At 36.2% G+C, this 27,214-nt stretch overlaps 1 protein-coding gene across 1 annotated transcript in view; it reads left to right on the top strand.

Annotated features, from left to right (window-relative positions):
- Positions 1-27,214, top strand: part of VPS13C (vacuolar protein sorting 13 homolog C) — a 101,403-nt gene that overhangs the window by 37,850 nt on the left and 36,339 nt on the right. The window contains exons 31-56 of the mRNA XM_059824112.1: positions 1,145-1,308; positions 2,600-2,709; positions 4,066-4,169; positions 4,497-4,664; positions 5,238-5,542; positions 5,860-6,007; positions 6,817-6,925; positions 7,366-7,499; positions 9,543-9,699; positions 10,454-10,533; positions 11,422-11,481; positions 12,648-12,813; positions 13,814-13,930; positions 14,473-14,576; positions 15,034-15,201; positions 15,634-15,938; positions 16,326-16,470; positions 17,647-17,803; positions 18,702-18,793; positions 19,835-20,004; positions 20,590-20,828; positions 22,353-22,582; positions 23,365-23,457; positions 24,482-24,847; positions 26,122-26,211; positions 26,634-26,789. Of these exons, the coding sequence (XP_059680095.1) occupies positions 1,145-1,308; positions 2,600-2,709; positions 4,066-4,169; positions 4,497-4,664; positions 5,238-5,542; positions 5,860-6,007; positions 6,817-6,925; positions 7,366-7,499; positions 9,543-9,699; positions 10,454-10,533; positions 11,422-11,481; positions 12,648-12,813; positions 13,814-13,930; positions 14,473-14,576; positions 15,034-15,201; positions 15,634-15,938; positions 16,326-16,470; positions 17,647-17,803; positions 18,702-18,793; positions 19,835-20,004; positions 20,590-20,828; positions 22,353-22,582; positions 23,365-23,457; positions 24,482-24,847; positions 26,122-26,211; positions 26,634-26,789 (4,137 nt within the window). The remainder of the gene's footprint in view (positions 1-1,144; positions 1,309-2,599; positions 2,710-4,065; positions 4,170-4,496; positions 4,665-5,237; positions 5,543-5,859; positions 6,008-6,816; positions 6,926-7,365; positions 7,500-9,542; positions 9,700-10,453; positions 10,534-11,421; positions 11,482-12,647; positions 12,814-13,813; positions 13,931-14,472; positions 14,577-15,033; positions 15,202-15,633; positions 15,939-16,325; positions 16,471-17,646; positions 17,804-18,701; positions 18,794-19,834; positions 20,005-20,589; positions 20,829-22,352; positions 22,583-23,364; positions 23,458-24,481; positions 24,848-26,121; positions 26,212-26,633; positions 26,790-27,214) is intronic.

The following is a 27,214-nucleotide window of genomic DNA, read 5'->3' on the forward strand; positions in this document are numbered from 1 at the left end:
CTAGAATGAGAATTTGATCTCTTAAAAATTATTGCAATATAGGGAAATGCTTTTCGACAGCAAGTACCTAACTTAAATTCTGACTGTATTAATGGTGTATTTTTGAGTTGGAGATTTCAAGCAAGGGAAAAACAGTGTCTTGAGGAATGCTGGAAAGAAACTACAAAGGGCTGTCAGTTTTCTGTGATAGGTACTTCCCTCCCTTTATAACTTTATGGTATTATTTTGCCTGCCATTTTTTGGTGTGAAGACTGAAATATTTCACTTGCCACCTAATAGTTTTAGAGTATCTATAGATTTAATCAGGGAAGGCTAGGTAATACTGGAATCTTTTTGCCAAGAAAAGGTTCTTGAAGCCACAGCAGGGAATGACAGTTCTACTCCAATGCTACTGGGATGGATATAAATACTGAGTTGACTGACTTCACACTATGGGATACTGCTGATGTTAAGAGAACTCAACTTTCTATACATCATCAGGTGTTGCCTTGCAACTCTTCAATGGGACTTCTGTGTCTGGAAGAATTGTATTTGGGCTCTTTTTCCAATTTCAAGCTCATTCAGGTGTATAACTTTTACTAAGCTACAAGGCACGCACTTACCTTTTGGACTCCCTTTGTAGATTTGTTGAGAAATACCTTTATACTAAGTATCTGCATGGCAGCCACCTGCCACTGTTCATGTAGTCCTGTGTTATTGCATGAGCATTCAAGAGCAAGTCTGTGTTTGACAGAACATACTACTTGAGAAGACTGAATCCTGATTTAGGTTATACTACCTTACTCCAGGTGTATCTCTCTTAGTTATCTAATGAAGTTTTCAGCTTACTTAATGCAGTTTCCTGCAATGAGTTTTTCAGTCATTTAATGCTTCTAAATTAATTTTGTATCACTTTGCTTTAGTACTGAGGAGGTTGTAGGTTAACAGTTACAGCTGTTGGGTTGTTAGGTTTTCGTATGTTCTAAGCTTACTACTTTTCTGTTTTACAGAAAGCTCTTTTCCTTTATGATCTGTTGCTGGTAACACATGCAGCTTTTCTGTTTCTAAGAATTTGTTATATTTCATTGGGTGCTTTTGCACCTCAGTCCAGCTCTTATACTTGTAAGTAATTTTTTTGTCATATGGAGTCTCATGTTTTCAACAGGTAGCTTTTTCATCATTGAACCTTCTACTGCATACAGAGGCCCTTATGTCTGCTGTCAGTTTTCTAACAGCTGTTAGTCCATCAGGCAATGAAAGTAGTGGAGCCACACCAACTAAAGATGAAAAGCAAGAAGATGACACTAGATTGAAGAAAGGTACAGTTGTGTTAGTCAAAATGATGGTTCTGAAAGGATGTGTTGTATGCTGGCAAAACTATCAAATCCAGAGAAATGTGATTAGCTTTGTAGTGTGGGGTGAAGATCAAAGCTCATGTGACTGTGGCTCACCAGGCTGGAGGACTGATTTCAGAAAAACAATAAATGAAACAATAACTATAATCATAAAAGGTGCCTTCAGGTGAGCTTTCTATTCTTGTGTTTCACTGCCATTTAACAGATAGACCTGAATTTGAGTAAATGAGATTTCTGTGAGCTTGGAGGACTCAAACAGCATCACGATCTTAGCGTTGATGGTAAAATAAAGGAGATAAATAGTACTTTGATTATGTTATGTTATTGATCTAGGCAATTTAAATATACTTTCAAAGAGTCCTTTGCTAGTTTAATGAAAATTTTGCTATTCCTGTAGCACTGAAACAAAAGAGGCTCAGAGGGGAGCAGCTGCACTGTCTTTAATACTAAGTGCAAAACTCAAGCTGGAAATGAGGTGTCTAGTGAAGAATGTTCAGAATCACTTAGAATTTTAAATGGCCTGGGTAAAAAAGAAGCTACTGCTGTGTACAGTTTAACAAAGCCCATAAGTATTTGAGTTCTTGGTTTAACACTTTGCTACTCTTGGTTAGTGAAGGTGCAGATCATCAGTGAGGTCTGATGGCTTCTGGTCTTCCTCCAAGATAGTTTTTGACACTTGTATGTGGCTTCACCTTATTCTCCTTAGCCTTAACATTTACTCTTGTAAAACCTGGGTGTTGGCTGCCTGAAATAGGCTTCCAAGGTTTACCATTTCTTATAAACTTGAAGTTTAAGAGAAAACTTCCTACATCAGGATCTCGGAATAGGAAATATTAGATAACCTGAAAAAAACCCACTACTGTGAACTTACTGAGTTATTGACTTAATATTAAAAATAAGTATACTGTGCAATTTATTTCCTCTTAATCCAGCAATTACCCTTCATGTAAAAGTACAATCGTTCCAGAAGAGAGTCATCACTAGATGGGAGTAATATCAGACATAGAATTACAAGCAAATGCCAACATGTTTTACTCTTAGCAGTAGAGTTACTTTCAGAGGAAGACTTGTTGCTTTAAGATGGATGTTACAGACTTAATTATGGTGGTGGTGACTAAAGAAGCTATAGGGAAAAAAACCTAAGTCGTCTGAATGCCAAAAAACCCCTAGACCAAAACAACCCTCAAATACTTTCAGGAGTTTAAGTGAAAATATGGATTATAGGTACCTTGAAAATCTTCCCTTCTCTCGTTTCTAGTGGCTAGACCTTCCAAGGATAAGGATGTTTTTGACTTCAAGCTTTTTGCCAAGCTGGATGCCTTCTGTTTAAATATTTGTGATGAAAAAAAGAATATTGCAGAGATCAAGATACAAGGTATTAAATTCTTGTTAGTAGCAACTGATCTAGTAGTTTAGTTTCAAAGCAACTGCTAATAATTGGACCAAAAGATATTTAAGGTGTAAATTCTCGGCATCTGATTTTTTTTTTTTTTAATGTTATCTGTTCAAACATGACTTGTGGTATTGCTTTCAAAGTCAGTCATAATGTTTTGGCCTCCAGCTAGATAAGCATGATGTCCTACCTTTCAGGTAATTAGGTTCATGTTTTGAAGGAGTTCAATTATGGGTGGCATTTCATGTTGTACTGAGCTTTGGATATTTTTCTGCTATACCTAAATTATTTAGGATAAAAAACCCCTTAAAACTGGTTTCTTTGGTTTTGAACTCTTAGGGTTTGTTTAGGTTACTTGTTCTGGTTTTGTTTTCTTGACTCTTTTTTACCTGTCAGAGGGGCTATCAGTAATTCTGTGTGTGTGTGTGAGAGAGAGAGAGGGGGCAAGTTTCACTTCCAAGTTTGGCTATAGCTGCCATCCTAATAGCTGCCAAAACTTTATCTTATTATGAATATTTAAGAATGTGTGGTATACAAGAAGATGTAATACAGTTCATAAATAGTCTCTTGCTTGTGCCCATCTCTAAATCATATGTTGTGTTCACACAAGATTTTGTGTGCAAAAGTGTTGTATTCAAATACGGTATAGTAACATCTTTTTTGATAGACAATCCCGGTAAACTAACTCAGTAGTTTGGTTATTAAGAGATGGATTATTGTTTGAGTATTCTTCTGTGGCTAGTAGCTCATTTCTTTCCAGAGATGATTGATATTGAGACAGTATCTGCATTAGAAATTTTTCTATTTTGTTCAAAGCTGTAGTATGGTCACATTCTCAAACCTTAATAACAGGCAGCATAGTATATGGACTTGGGTTTGACCTCTAGACAATATATTTATCTTCTATGTCTGACTGATAAAATGCCAAAAGTCTGTATTTCCAGAACTTACACTACTTTTTTTGTCTTGGAGGAGTTACGGTAGTTGTGGAATTAATTCTAATTATTCTGATTTGGATAAAGGGAGACTAAAATGCCTTGGATCAAATAGAGTTCCTCTATTTACAGTCCCTTCAGCAAGGGATGTGGTAACTGACTTAGTTAATTTGGAAACAGAGGAGAGAATCAAGTGTGTTTAGGTATTTTTTTTTGTGTGTGTTTGTTTTGTTTTTTTAAAATCTTTGAATTTAGCAAGCTATTAACAAAAATATTGTGTGTTGCAGTCTATAACTTCTGTAATTTTTCTCACCTCCTCTATTGGTGTCGTGTGTCCCCACCTTGAAAATGAGTGTTTGCTTCTGTTATGCGATACTGCTGTTTCTCTCTTTATACTTTACAGGTCTTGACTCATCTCTTCTCCTTCAGCCAAGTCACACTGTATTCTTTGCCCGACTTGAAGATATAGTTGTCACAGATGTTGATTCAAGGACCCTTCATAAAAAAGTACTCAACTACAAGATTTTAAGTTTTACTTGATTCTTGGTTAGTTTTGAGTGAATAAAAGTGAAATGTAATACATATTATTATTCCACTCTTTTTAAAATATTTGATCTGTCATGAATACCTCTTCTAAAATAAGATACATGGTAAAGGATAGTGTTCATATTAGAAGAATGGATGTCCAAAAATATTTAAGCCCCCCTCCCCGCCCCAGACTAAAACTCTTAACTTGTAGATCTGATAGGCTGATGATATATTTAGTTCTTCTTTGTGTTAAGTGCCTTTTTAGAAGCTGCTGATGGCTGGTAAGTGCTGTTTCTCTCTTTCTAGGCTGTGTCTATAGTAGGAAATGAAGTTTTCAGTTTCAATCTGACATTAGATCCATATGCTACTGAGGGAGAAGCCTACACAGACATGTCAAAAGTGGATGGTACCGTATCTTTGAAAGTAGGCTGTATTCAAATAGTATACCTTCACAAATTTCTCATGTCTCTTCTGGTAAGTCTTTTTCTCCTTCGTATGTTTCTGCTGTGTTCTCAAATTAGTCTGCCTTGTTTGTGTCCTCAGTACAAGTGGTAACTTAAGTTTCTGAAAGAGAAAGGATAAGCTTAATTTTTCACATGTACTGCTAAAAATTTTGATAAGTAAGCTTTAACTGGTTTGAATTTCAAAAAACTAACACAGTGCAAGTGGGTCACTTCCCACCCTCTGCTTTGGAAATAGAGAAAAGCTTGGTGCTATTAAGGTATTTTGGGGATTTTGTGTCCCCAAAGGCTAATGAGGTAAAGGAATCTTGTAGCTAACGAAGAAGGAAAGAAAAGGAAGAAACGAAGGAAGAAAAAAGACATGGGTTTAAAATGAGTGGATTGTACTGCTTAGTATGTTTTTGGCCCTCTATTAGAGGTCATGACAGAAGGCACTCAGTTGCCTTTCCCAGGGAAAATTTAACACAGTAGGCAGCGTAATCGGTGGTTGATGTTGGTTGTGGTTGATGTTGTAACATGAGAGAGTAATTTACATTAAAAAACTGTTTACAGACGTTTCTCCTTTCTCTTCAACTGCTTATTCTAGACCTTCTTGAACAACTTTCAGACAGCTAAGGAGGCTCTGACTGCTGCTACAGTCCAAGCTGCAGAAAAGGCTGCTACCAGTGTAAAAGACCTGGCTCAAAGGAGTTTTCGACTTGCAATGGACATTCACTTGAAAGCACCAGTTATAGTCGTTCCTGAGTCCTCAGTTTCTTCCAGTGCTATAGTAATAGATCTTGGCTTGATTCAGGTTCAGAACCAGTTCAGCCTGGTGTCTCCAGAAGGCAGTTTGCTCCCTCCAGTCATTGACAAAATGGATGTGCAGCTGACAAAGCTGAAACTGTCTAGGTAAAGTGCACTTTACTAAGTAATGCTTTAGCTAATTGATAATATTAATATTCTATAGGATATTAATCTATTTGCTTAGAAATCATGGTTGGTGACAGTGTCAAATATTTGGTGTTGAAATACGAACCTGTTACCTTTAAGGGCAAATATATCAGTAGTAAAATAAGATACTGTTCTGCTCAGGAGGCTGTTGAAGTCTAAAGAGATACTACATTAGAGATTTGAAGATGTTACTTTGAAAATGTAACATATGACTTAACCTATAAGTTCCCCACCATGTGTTTTTTTTGTTCCCCCCTCCCCCGCTTTGTTTTAAGGACCACTATGGAGACAGGTTTGTCGCATCCAGACATTCAGATACTTCACCCTATTAATTTAAGGCTGTCTGTGAGACGAAATCTGTCTGCAGCTTGGTTTCACAAATTACCTGTATTGGAGATCACGGGGTATCTGGATACAATGAACGTAAGTCTTGTGAAAAGACGGTGGTGAGAAGCTTGTGATAATAATAACTTAATGTAAGACTAACCTTTATGTTATTTTGGGACACAAAGGTGCAACAAGCTGCAAATGTTTAGTAGCTGTGGAGTGAGTTTCAGGGATGTCTACAGGGTTTAACCTCCCTGTGTGAATGTAAAGGTTTGAAAGTGTCATATAAACCACCTGAACTGCTGTGTACATATATTAAACTGAGAGAAAGAAAAGAGGAAACCGAAAGGGATGTCAAGGAGTATTGTTTATGAAATGTTTTTTGTGACCAGTTCTTGGAGAGTCTTTTTTCAGTGCTTTTTTCTTTTTTTTTAAAACAGACTCTTCTTGAGAGAAATTTAAATTTATGCAAATATTTGCCATAGTAACTCCAGCTTCATAACTTCCTATCTCCCTTGAATGACCTCAAGATAGTTGTTTTTTGTGGCAGTTTATATACTGTGAAAGAAAATACCAGGTACATCTTGGGTGAAGCTGGAATTAAAATATCACCAAGTAGCATGTCATTTATAGGATAGTATTAAAAGCATAGATATGCGAACTGAATGCTGCAATGTATATTGACATAGCTTTAGAAGTCATAACCTTCTTTAATCTCCTAATCCTTTAACAATAAGCAATTAAAAGAATTTCATTGTGTTATTTAAGGGACAATGCTGCTGACAAAATAAAAACCTGTAAATAAGCATTCTTCTTGCCATGAAACATAGTTCTGCTTTGCTAGTTAGTGATAAGTTTAAAGAACAATGTGTTTTTCCTGAGAACTGTGATCTGCAATTTTGTAGGTTGTGTTAAGTCAAGAGGATTTGAATGTCTTTCTCAAAGTGTTGACGGAAAACCTCGGTGAAGCAGAAGAAAAACAAACTCATGCAAAATCAGTACCGCAAAAGGAAGGTCAGAGATCGAATTTGTTTGTCGTGAATATTAAGTGTGTTAGCTTTCAGGAATAATGAAAAGCATTTGTTATCTGGAAAGCAAGCTTAGATCTGAGAGTATGATGTGTATGCGATATAAACTCTTCTCTTACTAATTTTGCAAGGACACTGTTCGTACTTTAATACTTAAAAAAAGTGGAAACATTACAAGACAAAATTTGGCAGTTGTTAGCTAAATTGTCACAGAACCAGCAAGGTATTGAGATGTCAGAGTAGTTTTGTTGCCAGAACATGTTTCTATTTCCTTTGCTCTGAAGTTAAAGGCTCTGCTTGTGGAAATGTTGCTAGCTTATCTTAGGTGAATGTAAGCCATCTAAATGAATAAAAGAATTGGATATGTTCTTGAGCTAAACAAACGGTGGCAATTTCAAAAGTTACCCAGTCTATTGAATGCTTCAGGTAAAACCAAAGAACTGGAGAAACTGGTTTTGACGCAGGATAAGAGTGTTGCAGAAGGAATGCTGTCTGAGAAGCAAAAAAGAATATTAAATGAAGATGTAATCAATGTGCAACTTAATTTTGAAATCAAAGAGGTATGTATCAATCTCTAAAATTTATTGTGACTGAATCCAGTACTCAAGTCTGTTTTTTAGAAGTAGTGGACTATAAAGTCTATTTTAACTGTTTAAAGAAGACTGTACATACCAACAAAAAGAAAACAAAAAAAAATCCAGAACCCAGATTCTTCAGCTATTTCTTTAGCTGTTTTCTTTTGTCTGTATTATGTGAGATTTGTATTTATAGAATATTTAACATACGCAATACATCTAACAGGGAAAACCAGACTTCTTTTAGATGTTCCGCACTCACCTAGCCTTAATCCTTCATAATGCTGCATATGATTCTCTTAGTAACAAAGCAGCTGAAATAGTTAAGCTAGAACTAGTATTTTTCCCTTAGAGATGCTAAGTCTGAAGGTTAGATTATAGGTGAAGTACTGAGAAAATGCACAAGCAATCAATTAACAAAGATACCTACGCATAAGAAATTGTCCAAGCATGTTTTTTTCTCTGAAGATGTCTGTGATACTTAAATGTGAAGAGCTCAGCATGGCCTTTCATTTTTTTCAAGAGTCAGACCAAACAGCTTAGGTATGCAGGTTACTTTAAGTAGCTGTGGGGTTTGTTTGGTTATTTTTATTTTTTTGGTGTGTGATTTCACCCCCACCCCCCCCTCGCTAAATCTCTGTGGATGTTTTTGTCCATACAAAATCTGGGTTCCTATTTTTTAGACAAGACAAAAAACCAAACCTTCAAGCCAAAAACTATTCTATTGCCAAGTGAGAGTTGCATTCAAAGGCTAGAAACTTCCTCCTATCCTCAGCCACCAGGGAAACATATTCTGTGTGATGGATATGAAATCATGTAAGAAAACTTAGTTTTAAGGACGTTAGAAATATTTGTCCCACAGCTGAAGTGTAGGCAAATAGCAAGTTGATACCATCTCAGGTTGTGGGCTTTCTCAGTTTTTGCAGAATTACAGTTGCAATTGGCTGATGAGGTACATGTCAACGAACAGCACGTAGTTATCCAACGCTTATCACTAGTGCCTTTGGCAGCTTCTAACTTTCAGATTTGCTGTCTTGGCTATGAAGAATTTTGTAGGACTGAGGCATATTGCAGGCTAGCTTGTAGTGCTCCATGTTGTCTTATTTAATATCTTATGATCAATCCTGTCACGTTTAATATGGGTTTACACATGCTTCACATGGAAATTTTTACTAAGGTAGGGCCCACATTGTCTGTGGACTGTATATGTTGGGTAATTAATGCCAAAATGCTAATTTGTTAGCGTACAAAGAGTATGCCACATAACGATGCAGACAAAGTATTGACAAACTTGAATTCTTTAAATTCCTTGTGTGGTAAATTGTTAGGTTGAGGCACTATTTTTAGTTCCCAAGGATGGAAGATAATCGCCTCATGAAATAACTGCATTGAAATTAACATTGTTCATTAATAACTATATCTAGTTTTTCTACTTTGATTTTCAGCTACATTTAGAAACACAAGTTTTTTCTCATTTTCAACATTCTAATCAGTGTAATGCTTAAAATCTTTTATAAATGAAGAATTGTAATGTTGAAACATTTGTGTCCTTAATTATTGTTTGCCTAGCATCAGATGTTCAAAGATTGATTCACGTTGCTATCTATTCTCTACTGCCTTTCCTTCCAGACCAGTATGATTTGTAGTAACTCCTTTATCAATATTCAGACTCTGTATGTAGCACTATGTAGTGTCTGATTACAAAACTAAAGCATAGTTTGGCAAGGTAAAGATATAATGCTAGGCCAACAAAATTAATTTCTAGCCAAATTAATAGACTTGGAATTTTTGTTTTTTTGTTGAAGGAGCTAAGTGATTGGTTGCTTGGCAAAGAGTAACAGAGTGGGGAGGGGGGAGAAATCTTTAACAAACTGGTGTTGTAGGTTCTTTTTGTAAAAGGGCAAAATGTCTAGGTTAATACTACTTTTGAAGCTTAGCTGTGGAGATCACACCCAGTTATAACTGTATGCCATAATATGTGGACAGCTTTACTGAAATAGTGAACTTATTTCCATTTCCATATTCAAGGTTGTAGTAACCTTGATGAAGCAGGTTCAGAAGGAGAGATATCCATTACATATTCTAACTGTGCTACAGCTTGGAACTGAAACCAAAGTTAGAAATCATGAATTGACTGCAGCAGCGTATCTGAAAAAAATTATTATGAGATGCACTGAAATAAATGGTAAGTCTTCTAGAAAACTGGTATGCAGTCAGTACAGTGTGTAAAATCAACTTTAGTAGCAAGAGGGTAGCACGGTCAAAAATGATAATGATTAGCAGGGGGGAAAAAAAAATAAGGCAGGGGGTTACATGCCAAATGCACTTAATGACCCTGTCCTGTCAATTTAGATTGAATTAATCTGTTTTACCTGATACCAAGTTTTACTCCTGTTGCTAGAGTTAGCCTGACTTAATTTGAGTTAGTTGCCTACTTTGAGTAGGAATGGTCATTCCTGAGAAGTATTTTATCTGTTCAGAGTGTTTTGATGAACTTCTGAATCTGTGCTTTATGACCAGTTCTGGCAGCACTGGAAATCCAGCGTGCTTCCTTGTCAGGTAACAATTCAAAGTGATACTGAAGTAATAACTGAAATAGCCATGTATTCAAAGTAAAAAAGCATGGTTTTAAATATAAAAACCTAAAGATAGGAATGCAAGACTAATTATAGGAATGCAAATAACATTCCAATTTTGAATCTTTCAGGACCAAGATAAGTTAATTTGGACTAGTTTAATTAAAAACAAAGTGAATAACAGCATTTCACAAGGTAATGCTTGATCTGCAGCTTCTCAGTGAAAAGAGATGCTTACCTTCACTATTTCAGCAAGACTAGTATGTAACTAGTATGTAATTGAGAATTAGCATGGAGGCATTCCATAGGCAGAGTAAAGCTTGTGAGTGGAAATACTTTACAGTTTTATTTCTTTATTTGCAGACTCAAAAGGAGATCCTCTTTGCATTATTAATTCTTCAAGTGAGACAGATGAACATCTTCTGAAAATGGAATACGTTAAGGTTTCAATACCTTTTAACTAAGATTATATGAGGAATAAAATAAGGCTTCCATACTTAGCCTGTGTTAGATTGTTGTTGTTCTTGTTGCTTGCTTTAAAACCTGTAGGATTTGTCTAAAACTTACCTAGCTCTTCGCCCAAATACCTATTTTTCAACTTACCAGTTCATTTCACTCTCCACTGCTTCCATATCGTGCTTGCTTCATAAGTCAACAAAATTACTGAAATCACTGGTGAAGCCAAATGTTTGTATGCATTCTTCTCTGTGAACAATACAGATTAGTACCTTTGTGAAACTTAATAGGTGAGATAATCTTTGCCTATGTAAGTGATAGGTGGCTCTCTTAGAGGTGGTAAAACTAGCATTTGAGGAGTTATTTGTTGGTAGCTAGAGTTCTTGAGCTTTTATTTTAAAAAAAAAAACAAACCCAAACAAACACCCTTCAAAAACTGCACGAATACTTGGGAATCTGATAGGCTGTAGAATCAGTGGATTACTCATACTCTTATCTGTAATGACATAATTTTTATAGAGAAAACCAAGTTAATTTGTTCTGACAAAGTACTAAGCATAAATTGATCCAGTTTAAATAGATCCTAGGTAAGAGAAAGTTCTGTAACTGGCCAGTTGAACTTTCACAAAATATGTGCTGTAAAAGATGACTGAGTAGAGCATTGGGAGAACCCCATTCTGGTTGCCCTGATTGTGTGCTTTATTTAGAGAACTTGTTTCTTCAGGCTTCATCACTTTCCTTTGTGTTCTTTTGTAATGGGAATAATCCTTTTTTGTGTGTGTGTTAAATTGAATTAATTCAGTTAGCTCAGTTAAGGAATTGACTGAATTCAATAGAGACAGACTGTGTGCTTGGGCTTTTTTTTCTTCCTTTAGGCTGATGCTGATGGACCAGATTTTGTTACTACTTACAGAAGCACCAAGCAAAACATCAATGTAAGTATTGTATGTATTTAATTTTTTTAAGCTTGTCAAGTACTAACAGCTATGTAAACTTGTTAGTTGCCCACTTTTTCTCTTCTCATTCAAGAGATTAAAAAAACCTCAAAAACAAAAAACAAAACCCTGACTCTCTCATCATTAAAGCTTACTGCTTTATATTTAGCTGCTTGAAAGAGAAATCCAGGAGGAAAAAGGGTGAATTTTTTCCTTTACAGAAGTATTTAGTGTATTAAATTTTTTAACTAGAAGCTGACATTTTCAGCTAGTTAGAAATACATGCTTATAAATTTTAACTGAGGCCTATAGGATGTGTTTTATTTCTGGGGTGATAAACTTAGCAGTGTGTGAAACGAAGGCCTTGTGTTTCAGAGCTTGAAAGTAACGGTGAAGTTGAAATGTGAGGTGAAATGTCAAACAAGCATTCTCAGAGGTCTTGTGTTCAATAAGTCCTTTTTTTTTACTTCTCCTGAAAGCAACTATTCATGTGTAGTTTTCCATGGCTTCAGTGACTTCTTAAGTAAGCAGGTCGTTTTGCTTTTAAAATGTTTGCTTTAAAGTAGTACTGGTGGGTGGAGCTTGCTTCTTGACAGCCATATGTGAAATTTGAAGTGGCTAGACTACTTTAGAGTCAAGAAAGCTGACATCCCGTAACTTATCAGTAAAACTAGCATTTACCAAGAGTTGCTTTGGGCTAGGAAAAGTCGGCTAGCTGATAATAGGTTTCACTAAGTAATATTGGATAGAGTAGTTGCTATTCACATACTTTTTGTTCTGACTGCAAATTTTGAATATTGTTGTTTTATTGTATCATGCCTACTAAAGTATCTCTATACATGGTTCTGAAGATACCAACCAAAGTGCTCTATAGTCCACCATGAAATGCAACAGAATTAAGAGAGCTTATTGAAAAAAGCATAACCACATGAAGCGTCAATTTTTAGATTGGCACAGTTCTACTGTAACTGTTTTAAGCTTCCCTTCCATAGCTCCATCTGTTCTGGAGCTTGTGTGGTGTTAACTTGAAGGAGGGAGAAGGGCGAGATTCTTTTGAAATTGAGCAAGACGCTTTTTTTTCAATTCTGTGACAGTAACTCTGAGTTGTTATGTAATAGACTGCTACTAAATAACAATGTTACTTTGTCTCCTTGCCCTCATTTTAGGTCATCTTTTCATGTTTGGATATAGTACTTCACACAGAGGCTTTGCTTTCCATAATGAGTTTTCTCACATTCAGTGTGCCATCAGGTGGTCTTCCCAGTACTGATAAAGCATCAGACCACAAGCCTCAAATAAAAGAACAAGAAAAAAGAAGTACTCTTAGACCAGGTAATGCGGTATTAGAAAGGCCCTACTTCAGTTGCTTAACAGCATCTAGCCTTTGGTTTTAAAGGATACTACTTCAGGTGACAGCATTGTAGTCTATTTGGTCGAAAACCAAGGCTGTACATGGGGAGAAAATCATCTCATTTAAAAAAAAGCCAGATAATTATGCTGTTGCTTAATTTTACAAATTGTCCTTACTCAGTATAACTTTTTCCTAGGTGGTGGTCTGACTTGTATAATAAAAGTCAAATAAATCATGTTGCAGTGAACAGCACCAAAGCCTTTCCCAAGCATCAGTGTCACAACTTTGTTGCTTTCCAATCTGAAGGCTCTAAAGAGTGCTTACATTGCTGAAAATAAACATTCTTGAGCCCTGGGGATGGAAAGAGAAGTTCTGAACTGAAGGGTCTTGTGCTTATTTTAATAATTGGTATCTGTAACCTTGAAATATAGTATGAGTTTTTTTGCATGCAAGCTCCTTAGGAATGTTTTGTCAGGTCCTGTGTGGTTGCTTCTTGTGTTTGTAGAGTTGTTTGGGAAAGTCAAGGTTTTCTAATCCTGAATCTATTGGAATTGAGTTTACAGTGGCTAGCTGTTAGATTTTGTGTTCTGCAGGCACCTTCAATTTTGCTGCAGAAACTTTTTTCACCTAAATTGGCCTTGCTAGAAACATTTCTCATGTGAGACAGTGTTTTCAAATAATGAAACGTACACTATATTCAGCATACTGTTGCATGAAAACTAGAGATTAATGAGAAGAAAAAACATCACATTGATTGCTGTTTGCCTGTGTTAGTCGATGACTGTTCTTGTGCCAGAAGAAAACTGTGTTAGTAAAAATCTTACTTCACATACTAACTAATAGTTAGCAGTAACTTTTAGGGAATAGCTGCACGTAGCTTTTTGAATAGTTCATATATGTATGAAACAAATAATATAACATCTGTTTTAAAAAAATGACTTATAATGAAGTCCTTGTATGTCTCTTGTGTTCCCTATCCAGTGTCTGGTAATGCAGCCCATGATGATATCTGTGAATTAAAACTAACTGCAAAGCTAAACGCATTTGGTATTGCAGTGTGTGATCAGACCTGTAGAATTGCAGACATTAGAATACAAGGTAAGGGGGTTTTATTTAAATATTAGATTAGTTGGTTGTAGCAAGAAATAGGTTATTCCCCTCCATTCATTCACTTATGAAAGGCTAGCGTGTGCACTGTAGATGTTTCTAACGTGTTTGAATACATTTTGATTGTATGATATGATTGTGGTTAAGTATTTTAATAGCCAAAATGCCTGTGAGGGAAGAAAATGTTTGACTTAGAAATTAATTGCCGCCTTTTTCCAAGTGGAGTAAAATTAAAAGAAATGAAGGCACTACGTTACAAATAACACAAGCTTCCATCTTTTAATAGCTAGATCCTAGATAGTGTTGGGAATTTTTACTCTAGTCTTTGAGTCAATTTATGTTGGCAAATTTGTCATGTGTAGTAATGTCATGACTTCTGTCTTGGGCTTAACATTGGTTGTTCCGTAGTTGAATGCTGGATTCTAAGCTATTCTTAATATTCAGTAATAAATAATGTTTCTTTTTAAAAAAGTGTTTACTTAATAAATGCACTTCAACAAATTGATATCTTCTTCCTTTTTGTCTCAAATCAGGAATGGATGCATCTGTAGCTATGAAAACGAAAAAGATTAAAGTGTTCTCCAGACTTGAGGACATTGTAATTATAAATGTTGATCCAAAAACAATCCATAAAAAGGTGATGTGTTGTGCACATTGTGAACAAACAAACACCTAGTTCTTTAAGCTATTTAGTGACAGCACTGTAGTTGATTTGCTGTGCTGTATAATACTAAGTACAATGTAATGTACCAAATATTAAGCAAAAGTTCATTGGTTAATTTCTTTTATCTCGGGGAAGCAAAACATGCTTCCATTCAATATTTAATTCTTTTTAACCATGTTTGCATTGATGTGTTTAATTCTGAGTAGCATGGGTTAAATATAAAATGGACTATAGATAACCAAGTGAGAAGAGACATACCATAAAATAGCTGATTCAGTTTCCTTTTGTACCTGGCATATATGGGTCCAAGTATTGCTGATAAGTTGCAGTTGATCTTTTTGTGGAAATATTTCTTGTTTGATAACTGAAGCAATAATTCTATCACAGATTACTGCCTGGGAGTATTAACTGTATGGTCTTAATCTTGTAGGCTGTCTCCATAATGGGAGATGAAGTGTTTAGATTTCACATGTCACTTTATCCAGATGCTACTGCAGGGGAAGCCTACGCTGATATGTCAAGGGTGGATGGTAAAATGTCTCTGAAAGTGGGCTGCATCCAAATAATTTACCTACATAAATTCTTCATGTCTCTCTTGGTAAGACATTAGTTTCAGTTCTTTTCTTGACATGGAAAGTTTTTTAATAAAATAAAATGTAATCAGCTTTTTGTGATGTGTACCTTGCGGTGAGCTGATGTGCAAGCATATAGAAGTATTTTGCTGAAGAAGCGTCACTTAGGTTGAACTGCTTTATAGAAGAGTGACAAATAAGGAGAAGGATGACAAAACAAGTAATGAGTTGATAACTTTAATAAGATCTTAAAAATTAAATAGGTAAGCAGTGTCTTAGCTTGTGCATGATTTTAACATTTTTCTCTTTTGAAACTTGCATGGTTGAATTGGAAGTTTCATGTTTCTGCCACAGCTGTACTATTTTTCTTAAGTTTAGATTTTGCCAGGGGCTTGCCTTTTTTTGCCAGGCTTATTTGCTCTCATAGAGCTCTTACTTTTTTCACTACCTATCAATAGAACTTCCTAAACAATTTCCAAATGGCACAAGAAGCCCTGACTGCAGTCACTGTCCAGGCAGCAGAAATGGCTGCTTCCAGCATGAAAGACTTTGCTAAAAAGAGCTTCCGCCTTTTAATGGATGTCAACTTGAAAGCTCCAGTTATAGTTGTTCCTGAATCTTCAACTTCATATAATGCTTTGGTAGCTGATCTTGGCTTAATCAGAGTTCAGAATGAATTCAAGCTGGTGTCTTCAGATGAATCTTCTCTTCCTCCTGTCATTGACAACATGGATGTGCAGCTAACTCATTTGAAATTATCAAGGTATGCATGGAGTTTTCCTCTGAGTTGAAAAGTGTTCGTAAAGAAAATGGGTCCATGTTCTGTATGCAGCATTGTTCTATTATTTAAAGATGATAGGCGATGAAAACATACTAAAACCAAACAAAACACCCCCGCCACACCCCCCAACTAAGTTTAGGAGTGCTTTTTGATAGGGACACATGTCCACAATCTCTAAGACTTCTTGGAGGGAAAGGAATGATAGGACAGTAACTGACTGCATCTTAAGTGCATACCTGGGCATAAGTGCATGTAAGCACACTAATTTAAAAATACGTATACCCATAATTCTGCTAGATTAGTATGATATTATTTGGGATTCTGCAACTACTAAGTATTTTTCTCTGCTGCTTCCATTGTCTTTTGCAGGTGCATTATATCCACAGATTCTCAAAGAGATTCTGAAATTCTGCATCCTCTGAGTTTGACTTTACTGGTCCAGAGAAATTTAGCAGCAAGTTGGTATCATAAAGCCCCAACAATTGGTATCAAAGGAGACCTAAAACCAATGCAGGTAATATGGCAAATTAGACCTACATCAAAAGTCATGTATGTTCTCAGAATAGTACTTAGTCTAGTTAAGGAGCTTGTAAACTCATTGCAATTTGTATTCTTTACATTTGTATTCTTCAGACTTCCAGCTTGAGCGTCCAGTTTATAGATCTGTTAGAGTTTTGATATCGTATAATGAATAGTTTTGGTGTAGCTGCATAAAAATGGAGTAAAACCTATTTTTATTTTTCTGGCATTCTGTTGGAGCTATACTTTGACTCGGCAGTCGGTAAAGTCATTGAGGTTATCCGTTGAGTTAGCATTTAAAATCTAGATTTAAGATTTTAAATTGTTTAATCTGTAATTTTCAGGTTATCTGAGTGCTTTAGTAGATTTATTAGAAATTAAAAGGGTAAATGTGGATCTCTAATATACAATAGTTGAAAATTATGATTGATATCTTTGCAGAGGGATGACTTTACTTTCTCTTTTCTTACATTGACTATAAAATAAACTATAAGGATTTAAGTGGGTAAAAACAGACTGGGGGGCCTTTTAGTTGTTCATGAGTCATATTTCCTTGCTGTATCTGTGCTGTGGCCAAATGTAGCAGTGGTGAAGCACAGAGGAATAAGATATTGAAGGACTACCAGTAAAAAAAAATTAAATGTAGAAAAAATATTGTAACATGATGTATTATGGGCTAAGTGACTGCGTTTTGTCACTTATTACTGCTTATTTTTTTCATGATCATGTTATAACTGGATTCAGATTCATTAACTCTTTAAAGGCCTACTGAATGACAAGTTGTTTTAGTATACACAATGTAAATCTTGGCTTTTATGTTATCTGGTTATGTTTCTGATTTACTGACTTGTTAAGAAGTGCTAATGATCGTCAATTACTCACACTTCTAGCAGGCAAAGAGCCTTTACAAGACTAAAAAGTGTTTGTTGTGTGGAGTGTTAGTTCTTGTTGTAACTCCTGTTCATAACAAGTAAAAAATTGTATCTTAGGAAAAATGGGCAAATTATTTAGGGTGGTTTGGCCAGGATCATTTTGACTAGACAGCTTGTTTATGGTGGGAGCAGCGTGTTGTTTCTTCTCAATGTTTGCATACTATTGATAAAGATAGGGTTCTGTATTGGAAAGAAATATTGTCACCAAAAAATGAAGTTGTGGGTTTATCACTTTACAGATTGCACTCAGTGAAGATGATCTGACTGTTGTCATGAAAATTTTACTTGAAAACCTTGGAGGGGCATCTTCCGAGACAAATACTGTGCAAGAGAATATTGAAAATACGCAGATACTAAAAAAAGGGAAAGTTGCAAATGAATCTGATTTCCGTGAGGGTATGTTCAATTCAAAAGCTGAATGTGTTTAGGCAGAGGGCTGTTTGCAAATTCACATTGTATTTATCTGAAGCACTTAAATATGTGTAAATAAATTATTTTTCTTAATTGTTACACATGTGTACGTGAAAAGTTATAAATAAGAATGTATGCACATACATGGAGTATGAGCTGCTGATGATCAAAAGTTTTTGTAGCGTGTTTTTTGCAATTCATCTTTTATAAGATGGTATTCTTCAGTCTATATCAATAACTCTTACAAGTTGCAGGTGTTTTAAAAAAGAAAAAAGCCAAACCAAGTACCCCAGAATGTTAATGCACAATTGTAACAGTTGAGGATAATATTAATATTCAAATAATGTGTTAATGTAAACGGTGTATGTCTCTGGATGAAATACTGTTAACACTTCACCAAAATAACTTTTTGTTATTTTCAGTGTCAAAAACCTACTGTTCAACCAATAGCTGAATTGCTATACTATGAGAAGAAAGTGGAAGGAAGAGTCGTGCAAACTGCTTGAGCAGTCTTGGTACTTCCTGTAGTTCTTCATTAAAACGAACGAAGAACTGCAGTAAATTTAATGACAGCTTTTTTTAAGGTTCTTAAACCACTCTGTGCTTCGTAATTCTAGCACGCATTAAATAGAACAAAGTGATATTGAGTAAATAAAAGTGCAAGCTGTTCTGAGTAGTCTTCCGGATTTAGAGCTTTTCCTCTTTTTGTGACTTTCTGATCTTAATTAAAAACAAACAAATAACACAAAACCCAAACCCCAAAAAAACCAATCCCGAACCCAGAAAACGACCCCCAAGCCCAGTGTTCTAAAGAAATGTAAAAATATTTTCTTTTCATTGACAGGTCCTTTTCCTGCTTTTGGACAAAAAAATGTTTCTACAGTTCAGTGTTCTGCAGAGTGTTATACAGCGCTTAAATTTGACTTTAATTTTGAGTCGCTTTCAGTAACTCTCTACACTAGGGATACCAATCAGGTTTGTGACAAAGCTCTTACTATACAGATGGGGTGTGGAACTTAGGCTTCTCACATGGACAGAACTCAGGATAGGAAAACAAAGAGTTTCGTTGGTTGTGTTGGCTTTGTAATGCTTGTCTTATGGAGCTTATGCAATTCATCCTGGAACTTTGAGGTTTTTATGGGCAGAGAATGTCCTTAATTTGAAGGATGTAATTGCATTTGTAAAAAATCACACTTAAAAAAAAAATAAAAATAAACCAACCAACCAAAACCACCCCCCATTTGATTTGGTCATTCAAGCCTTGATTCCGGTTATGCAAAATAAAAATGAAAATTTGAAAAGCAGGAATTGGTAGCCCAGATGATGCTAGTTCTATGCATGGTGCCTATATAGTTAGTAAGCAGATCCAAGGTGTCATTGACCCATCCTTCCCTATTAGATATCCCTGAGTGTGAGCAATAATGAATATCCTTCCTATGCTGAAAACAAGGAGATGTGCAATGTTGCCTTGTTTTCATGACTTATGCTTTGTCTAGATGTGAAAGTGCTTGCTTTGTAAGTCTCGGCATGTAGTGAACGTGTGGTAGCTTTGCATTTAAAATAACTATAATGTAGGAATTTGTGGTGCTTTGTGTATGAGGGGTGTACAATTTTAAAAAGTTCTTGTGAAATGAGCACGGGAAGAAACACTCTGGGATTTTATTTTAATTTCTTCATCATATCGTTTCCGCTTATTGCTGAGGTCCTGGTTGTACATGAGTTAGTGTGATGGGAGCAGAGGGATGCTCTGGTAGGAGATTCAGAGTTGAGATGGTCACACATTCTGAACAACTACTAGAAATGCGGTGAAGAAACAACTTAACTACAACCCAACTTGTCTCTTCTGTTTTCTCAGTGAGTTTCTTGGACTAATTTGTATGATTGGAGGACTGATGACAGCCACAGGCTAATCAGATCCTTCAATTCATGGATCAAAACGCAAGTGACTAGCAGGAAGGGAAGCGTGCTTATTACTTTGTTTTGTGGTAACTAGTCCTACTATTTCTCATTCTATAGGAGTCTCTGCTTTTGCTGCATAGTGACAAACTGTGCCTTGGTGAACTCCGACTGCATCTTATGGCATCGTCGGGAAAGATGTTTTCAGATGGCTCAATGGATATTAATGTTAAACTCAAGGCATGTACCCTGGATGATCTTAGAGAAGGAATTCAGAATGTGACTGCAAGGTAAGTTTGAGTGCATCAGAAATGAAAAAACTCCATGCCACTTGTGACGAAGACTGTTTCTTTGTTCTATACTTTGCTTCACATGGGATTTGATTAAATTTAATAGGGCTGTCAGTTGTTACCTGTCATACTGTGCACTGAAGTAATGAATGATGTAATTTTAATAATGTTAAGCAAGTTTCTTCTTTTATATGTTGATTTTCCAGGTTATCCAAAACAACAACAAAAAAAAAAACCTGGGGGGCTTGAGTATTATAGTAAACTGTGTAGAACAGCTGAGTAGAGAGCAACCAGCCTCAGTTAGTGAGTTCTATGCACTGAAACTTTTGTCTGACTGTTACGTGCCGCATAAGTAGTTCCAAAACTGTAGCGCACAATTTTTAAATTGAATTTAAATTTAATTTTAAATTGAAATTACACTTCTGTTAGAGATACCCTCTTGTTTCTGGAGGAAAGACTGATTGCTTATGTTGTAATTCTTACTTATAAAGGGCACGGAGAAAAAATTACACCACTTAGGCATCCTTGTCTTTCTAGATCTATGTTATGATGTTTGAAATATTTCTTATTAAACTTGTTTTCCAGAATGATAGACAAGAAAGATGACACAAATGACAGTTCTATGATAGATATAAGCTACAAGCAGGATAAAGATGGAACTGAAGTCGTTGCTGTCCTTGACAAGCTGTACGTATGTGCCAGTATGGAGTTTTTGTTGGCAGTAGCAGATTTTTTCATTAACTCAATGCCGGCATCCTCAACTGAAAGATCTGCACAGTTCCAATTAAAGCATGTTGCTTCTGGGAAATCCAAGCCAGAAACAGGTCTGTAAAACTAATTTCTACCCCCATTCCCCTCCTTCAGGGACTTCATACTGAAAATAAAATAATCCAAAAGTTTTCAAGATGCTATCCTGCTATCAGACTTACAGAATGAGTTTGTTTTTCACAATGTGTAAATTGGCTACTGATACCATAGACTGTTGTAAGCAGTAGTAGTTCTAAAGCTGCTGTGTTAAGTAGTGGAGCTGTGCTCTCCAGCAGAGCTAAATAGTGAAAATCCCTCATGCTAAACAGGATTTTTACCCATGTAATATCGCAAAGGAAGCATCCTTAGGGTAAAAAGCACCACGTAGATAGTAGTTAAAGAAGTAAAAAGCACGACTTACTCTTTAAAAGTGAGTGGCGAAGAATGTTTTACCCTTTCTTCTGCAAGTTGTGTATTTTGAAACTGTAGGTTATTATTTCAGTTCAGTTATGGAAAACTAATTTTTTGATGAACAGCTTTCCTCTTTTTGGTTGAAGACTAAAGGTAAAGCATGATGAAACACGGGTGAGAAAGACCACTTCTGAGTGGTGTGGTTTGGTGTTGTGTTTTTTTTCCCTTGTTTGGTTTTAAGTGATTGCTAAGCTTGCCTGAGTTTTGGTCAGACTGAATCTGTGGGTTGTGTTGTCTAGCTGGTTCCCGAGAGCCCTGCCTTTCTTTTGGGGAATTGGCAGAGTGCTAGGAGTAAGCCTTAGGTTTATGAATTGCTCCAGTGATGTCAGCAGTTCACTTCTTCTCCCTTCCCTTGTTGGAGATATGCCCAAGTCCTGTGATAAGGGAGGGATGGTACGCACTCAGAAAAAAGGCACTTGCAGGGGCTACTCAGGACTACTCAAATGTGTTGCTGGCTGCACCCATGATGCCTAGCTTTCTTCGATTTTCCTGTAGTGCACCAAGCCTCAGCTTGGCACCTGTTCCACTGCATAGATGTGATACTCCAATGTTACCAGCAAGTGTTAGGCACGAGTAACCCATATAACGAGTCCTAGGGTGTAGGAGGGTCACATGCCACTACATTGCCTATCATTGAGAACCAAAGTGACTAGGTTAGAGAGTCCTGCTTTTAACTGAGATAGATACGATATGATTCTCTCCTTCTGTGTGGAGACTGAGTGGATATTCGGACAAGAAATTGTATGTTGCTAATTTGGTTTCAAATAGTAAATCTTCCCTCTAAAGAAGTTAGTTACTGCACGTATTTAGCCAGAAGATAACTATTTCCAACTTGGCTTTATAGAGCCAGTGCTTAGGTTGACTACAGTGTATAAAGCTAATACTGTCTTTTTGCAAAATTGAAACAAACTGTTTCTTCAAAACAAAATTTCTGACTAGTTTGCTGCTGATTTCTGGACACTGTGTGATACTGAGTTTCAGCAAAGTATTCCTGTAAAAATTGAGACATTATTTGTTAAATTCATACCTCTAAAGTTATGTAGCAATTTTTATGCATATTTTAGGTATTATGTACATAATAATGCTTTCAAACCTTTTATATTCAAGGGGTTTTTTACTTATTTTCACAGAAATATCTGCATGGCCAAATATGACAGTGAAAGCTGTGATCATGGATCCAGAAATTGTATTTGTTGCTAATTTGACCAATGCTGATGCCCCTGCCTTAAAAGTTTCCTTCCAATGTGACTTTTCTCTGACATCTGGAAAGCTCGCACAAAGGATGACTGCTCAAGTGAAGGGCTTCAAAGTGTTGGCCTGTGCCTTTCTCAAAGAAAAACAAGACAAGAGTGTTACTTCGGTAAGAAGACTTTTTTTCATAATGAAAAACAAGTTATGAGAACTGTTGGCAGGCATGTCCTTAAGTTGGCATATCCATAGCACTCAGAAAATTCAGTTTTTGTATCGTTGATTATTATGAAGATAGGAAGGGACTGTGCATCTGTGGTATGCCATTTAAAGGTGAATCTTTTAATCAGTATGTGCAAGACTTCATCACACAGAGCTCTGTCGAAAATCTGTGTAGTGTTTTTGAAAATTAAATTAAAAGTTTCTTAGCAAAGAAATTGTATAAGGTGTTTTGAAGACTAAGATACCTCTCTGCAGCTTTTACTGCCTGTCAGTTCACTTGCTGCAGTAGAGTATGCTGATCAGTATGTTGCCTGGAACTTAATCTACTCATTCCTGGCAGGGAGCATTGAGCCACAAAGGTGGCCTGTGTGGTTCATCTCACAAATGGGATCTTTCCTTATGCATTTAGTTTTCTTAAGGATTCAGGTGTTTTTTGACTATACCATCAGTCTATCTGTGTGTTGGGTTTTTGTTTTGTCTGGTTTTAAGTCTTATGTCAAAAGGTTTTATTTCACTAACTTTTAACCTTCCAGTACAAAATTGCTCTTGTGCAAATTTGGATGCTGGAATGAAGCACAGCAGTGGTATGGAAAGAATGCTGTTACTCTGAAACGTGTTGTTGTTTTATGGGACCAGCATCCCTTTGGCCTATGGGATTAAAAAATACAAGACCATTTGAAAAGGTTAGATTCCAGGAGTTACCTTAATAATCAAGTTATATTTTTCACTCAGGTGTTACAGCCATGTTCTTTGGTCATGGAAAATATGATGCATGTCTCAGGGTTACAAACTGTGGTTGTAACAGTAGAAGAACTTACTATAAAGGTAAGATTATTACAACTGTCTTTAGAAGAACAGGTGTGTTTCTCAAATTGTAGCTTGGGGTTTTTCAAGTTTATGTATCGCTATTTAAAACTTCCATTTTCCCTATTAGTTTGATTCCAGCAATAGGCATTTATCCTTTTTAGAGCTGCTCTGTGTTGGAAAAAATCATTACATGTTCCTTGTTTTGGCAATCTCTTGGCAAAAAAGGACTAATTTAAATAGTTCAGATACTAGGATTCCTCCTACCAGTTTCTTCCAAATTTATGAAATGACCCATCCCCTTGCCTCCACCACCACTATTTTTCTCTTCAGAGAGACTTATAAGCAGGAGCACGCACACAAATGAATGTAAATTTAAGGCTCTTAACATGATTTCCAGAATGATACACAACGTGAAATACCTTGTTCTTAATAGGTAAATAAGTAATTGTGTCTATAGTAAAGGTCTTTCTGAATGTAATTGGCTAATTTTCCTATAAAAAGTTCACAAAATTGCATTTGTAATCTGAAAAGGGGGTCAGTGGTGAAGTCTTAAACTCTAATCAGTAGTACATTGTTCCTAAAGCATAAAGCTTTTGACATATGTACTGTACTGCTAATTGAAATGGTGTACATAACTCTGCAAACATGCTTTTTTGAACACCTCAAAGATCTTAGAAATAAATTCACGTTTTACAGTGTAGTAGGGAGTAGGTTGATACTGACTGCTGTTATGGGAATACCACATATCAGTAAAAGTGAAATTCCAGTCTGAGAATTTTGTTCTTGAGCCTGTGGGATTGTGAGGTAGGAATTGGGAAATTTTGTAGGAAAGGAAAATAAGAGGAGGTCCATGAATGGACATGAATGGATTCTGTTTCTTTACCCTGGAATTTAAGTTGTGTCTCTTTATAAGGGCCTGTAATGCTGTGCACCTGTAATGGAGAACCCGAGAGTTATTTGCCATTTCCATTTATCACATACTTTGTACGTTAATCAGGTTTTAAAATGTTTTGAGCTATAAAGGACTTTTTTTTTGTTCAAGATATCACCAATAATTCTGAATACTGTGATGACCATTATGGCTGCCATAAGACCCAAAACAACAGAGGAGGATTCTAGAGGAACAACTGAAGTTTCTGAGAATCTGTGGCAAGTGAAGCCTATAGATGAGTGCAGTGCTTGGTTTCTTGGTGTTGATGTAGCCACAGAAGCAACAGAAACTTTCAAGGACTGTGAACATACACTGAAGCAAGAGAAATTTGACATTGTAGTGAAATCAGTTCAGATGACCTTGGAATGTGGTCTGGGACATCGTACTGTCCCTTTATTGTTAGTAGAATCTGTGTTTTCGGGTGTCCTTAAAAACTGGTCCTCACTGATGGAGGTCACTGCTGATATGTCACTGGAGGTATGTAGAATCAAATTGTTAACAGTTTAAAACACTTTTGCACATTTCATAATGTTAAAGTAGTTTTCAGTACACTTTCTGTGTGCTAAATCAGTAATAGGTTTAAATTGTAATGCTCTTAAGAGTTCTTTAGTAGTCAGGCAAGTATAACTAAGGATAATGTGGTTTTTACAGAAACTTTGCCATCGATAGTAGATTTCAATGGCAATTGCTACTGCAGAATAATGTAGTCCTCTCTGTTTTTCTGTTAGTTTTGCATATTCACTTTTTGCTGTATGAACAATGAGCTTGGATTAGTTGAATATGGGTATTTAACTCTTATTGCCCACCTTCTTTTTTTCTCTAGCATTGTGTGTATTGGTAAGATAGAAGTTACATTCTTTTCTCAAAATCTTCTCTACTTCTTGGATTGTAATCACACCATATTTGTTTTGTCAGCTATTGCAACACTTTTCCCCAAGATACGGTAAATTCTGAGATGGTATAAGTCTCTTACAGAGGCACCGTGTTCAAATGTCATACAACCAGATGTGCAGCTGCTCTGTGCAATAGGTTAACTATCGTCTTAGTTATATTTTGTTAGTTTACCAAATGTGCCTCATAATCCATTCTGTACTGAATACACAAGTAGCCTTCTTGCATCGCTAAATGTGCATATCATAATAGAGTATGGAAGATGCATGCCTAATCATATCCAACTGGGGGAAGGCACTGTGGTTCCAGGAGAGGGGAGGGATGAGGAAGATAGCTGAAAGGGAGTGTCTGGAACTATTTGGTCCACAACTTCTATTCGGATTTGCAGTGGCTGAAGGGAAGTAAAAACTTGGTGTAGGCTATAATTTAAATGAATTGTTCCAGTGGACCAGGTACAGATTAAAGTTTGCTCAGACTAATTGTTATTTCATAGTACAGTGAAGTACTTGTGGAGTTGAAGTTGATCTCAAAGTCATTCTCTCAAACAGTGTAGGAGAGGGCAGAGAGTGCATTATATTAAGTGAAGGTGTTAAAAAGATGTGGAGTTACCAGGCTGTCTGGTTGCTCTAAAAACAAGCCAGGTAGTCATTTCTTCAAAACTGATGTTGCTTATGGAAAATGTATGCTATATTACACTTCTGTATATTAATTTTTGAAGCCATTAAAAGTAAATACCAGACCTCCAAAATGTGAAATTAAGATTGATTGTTTTCTTAGTAATGTTTTTTGTACTAAATGCTATTGGAAGGAACTCAGTCCTTTATTTTTAGATGCCTGATTTAATTTGATTCTTTCTTTAGATTCATTATTACAATGAAACCTATGCAGTATGGGAGCCGCTTATTGAACGAATTGAAGGAGGAAGGAAGCAGTGGAGTTTAAAGCTGGAAGTATGTCAACTTACTTGTAACTATCTGAAACAGTTTGAATAGACAGCTATTTCTTAAGTTTTATGTGACAGAATGTTGACGTTTTGAATGCTGTTGCTTTGAGGGAGTTGTGCAATTTCACTTGGAAAAAAAAAAACCTGTCTTTAGACACTTAAAGGTTTTTCTGAATAATGTTCATTGTCCAATGCATGTGCAAAACATAGCATGTGACCGCACATATATAGAGGAAAGAAAATAACTTGCTTGCCTTCAATGTTGGTATAAAATTTCCGTGTTTGTGTAAGGTGTCTGAGATTTACAAGGTAAAGTAGGTTTTCCTTTGCTTGGCGAAATTGTCAAGTGTAGGTCAAGTCTTTTCCTGTTTTAACATTAGAGAAAGTAATCTATGTGTTCATAATTACCTAATGAAATTTTTGTTTCAGATGAAGACTAACCCTGTCCAAGAGAGAAGTTTGATGCCTGGGGATGATTTCATTGTTCTTCCTGAGCCACAAACTGCAGTTAATATCTCTTCGAAGGATACAATGAATATAACAGTATCCAAATGTTGTCTTGCTGTTTTCAGTAATTTAGCCAAGGTAATCCTAACAGGCAGAAGGTGTCGAATTATGTGGGTCTGTAGGAAGTTGTGATTTTTTTTTTTTTTTTTTTTAAGAACTTTCTGTGCTGCCAGTCATAAGCCAATGGCTGTTCTGCAGCCCTGGCAAATACTATCTAGCAGGGCTGAGGAGTTTTACTCCGATTAGTCCTTTAGGGTTAACAAAAAGGTGATGCTCGCTTTTGAAAGAAGCAATTTCTGTGTTAGAACAACAAATGTGCTTATGCAGGACTTAAGGAACAGCCCTACAAGCAGGCTGAATGAAAATAAAACCCTCCAATAAACTCAAATGTTTCCTGCAATCCTTTTTCTGAAATACTAGAAGAGAAATTTACTTCCCTTCCGTATTTTCTCCTTAATAGAACGCTGAGAAAAGTGTGCATTTTGGGATTGGCCTTCAAACTG

The sequence above is a fragment of the Gavia stellata genome, chromosome 13, assembly GCF_030936135.1.
Source record: "Gavia stellata isolate bGavSte3 chromosome 13, bGavSte3.hap2, whole genome shotgun sequence".
Classification (NCBI taxonomy): domain Eukaryota; kingdom Metazoa; phylum Chordata; class Aves; order Gaviiformes; family Gaviidae; genus Gavia; species Gavia stellata.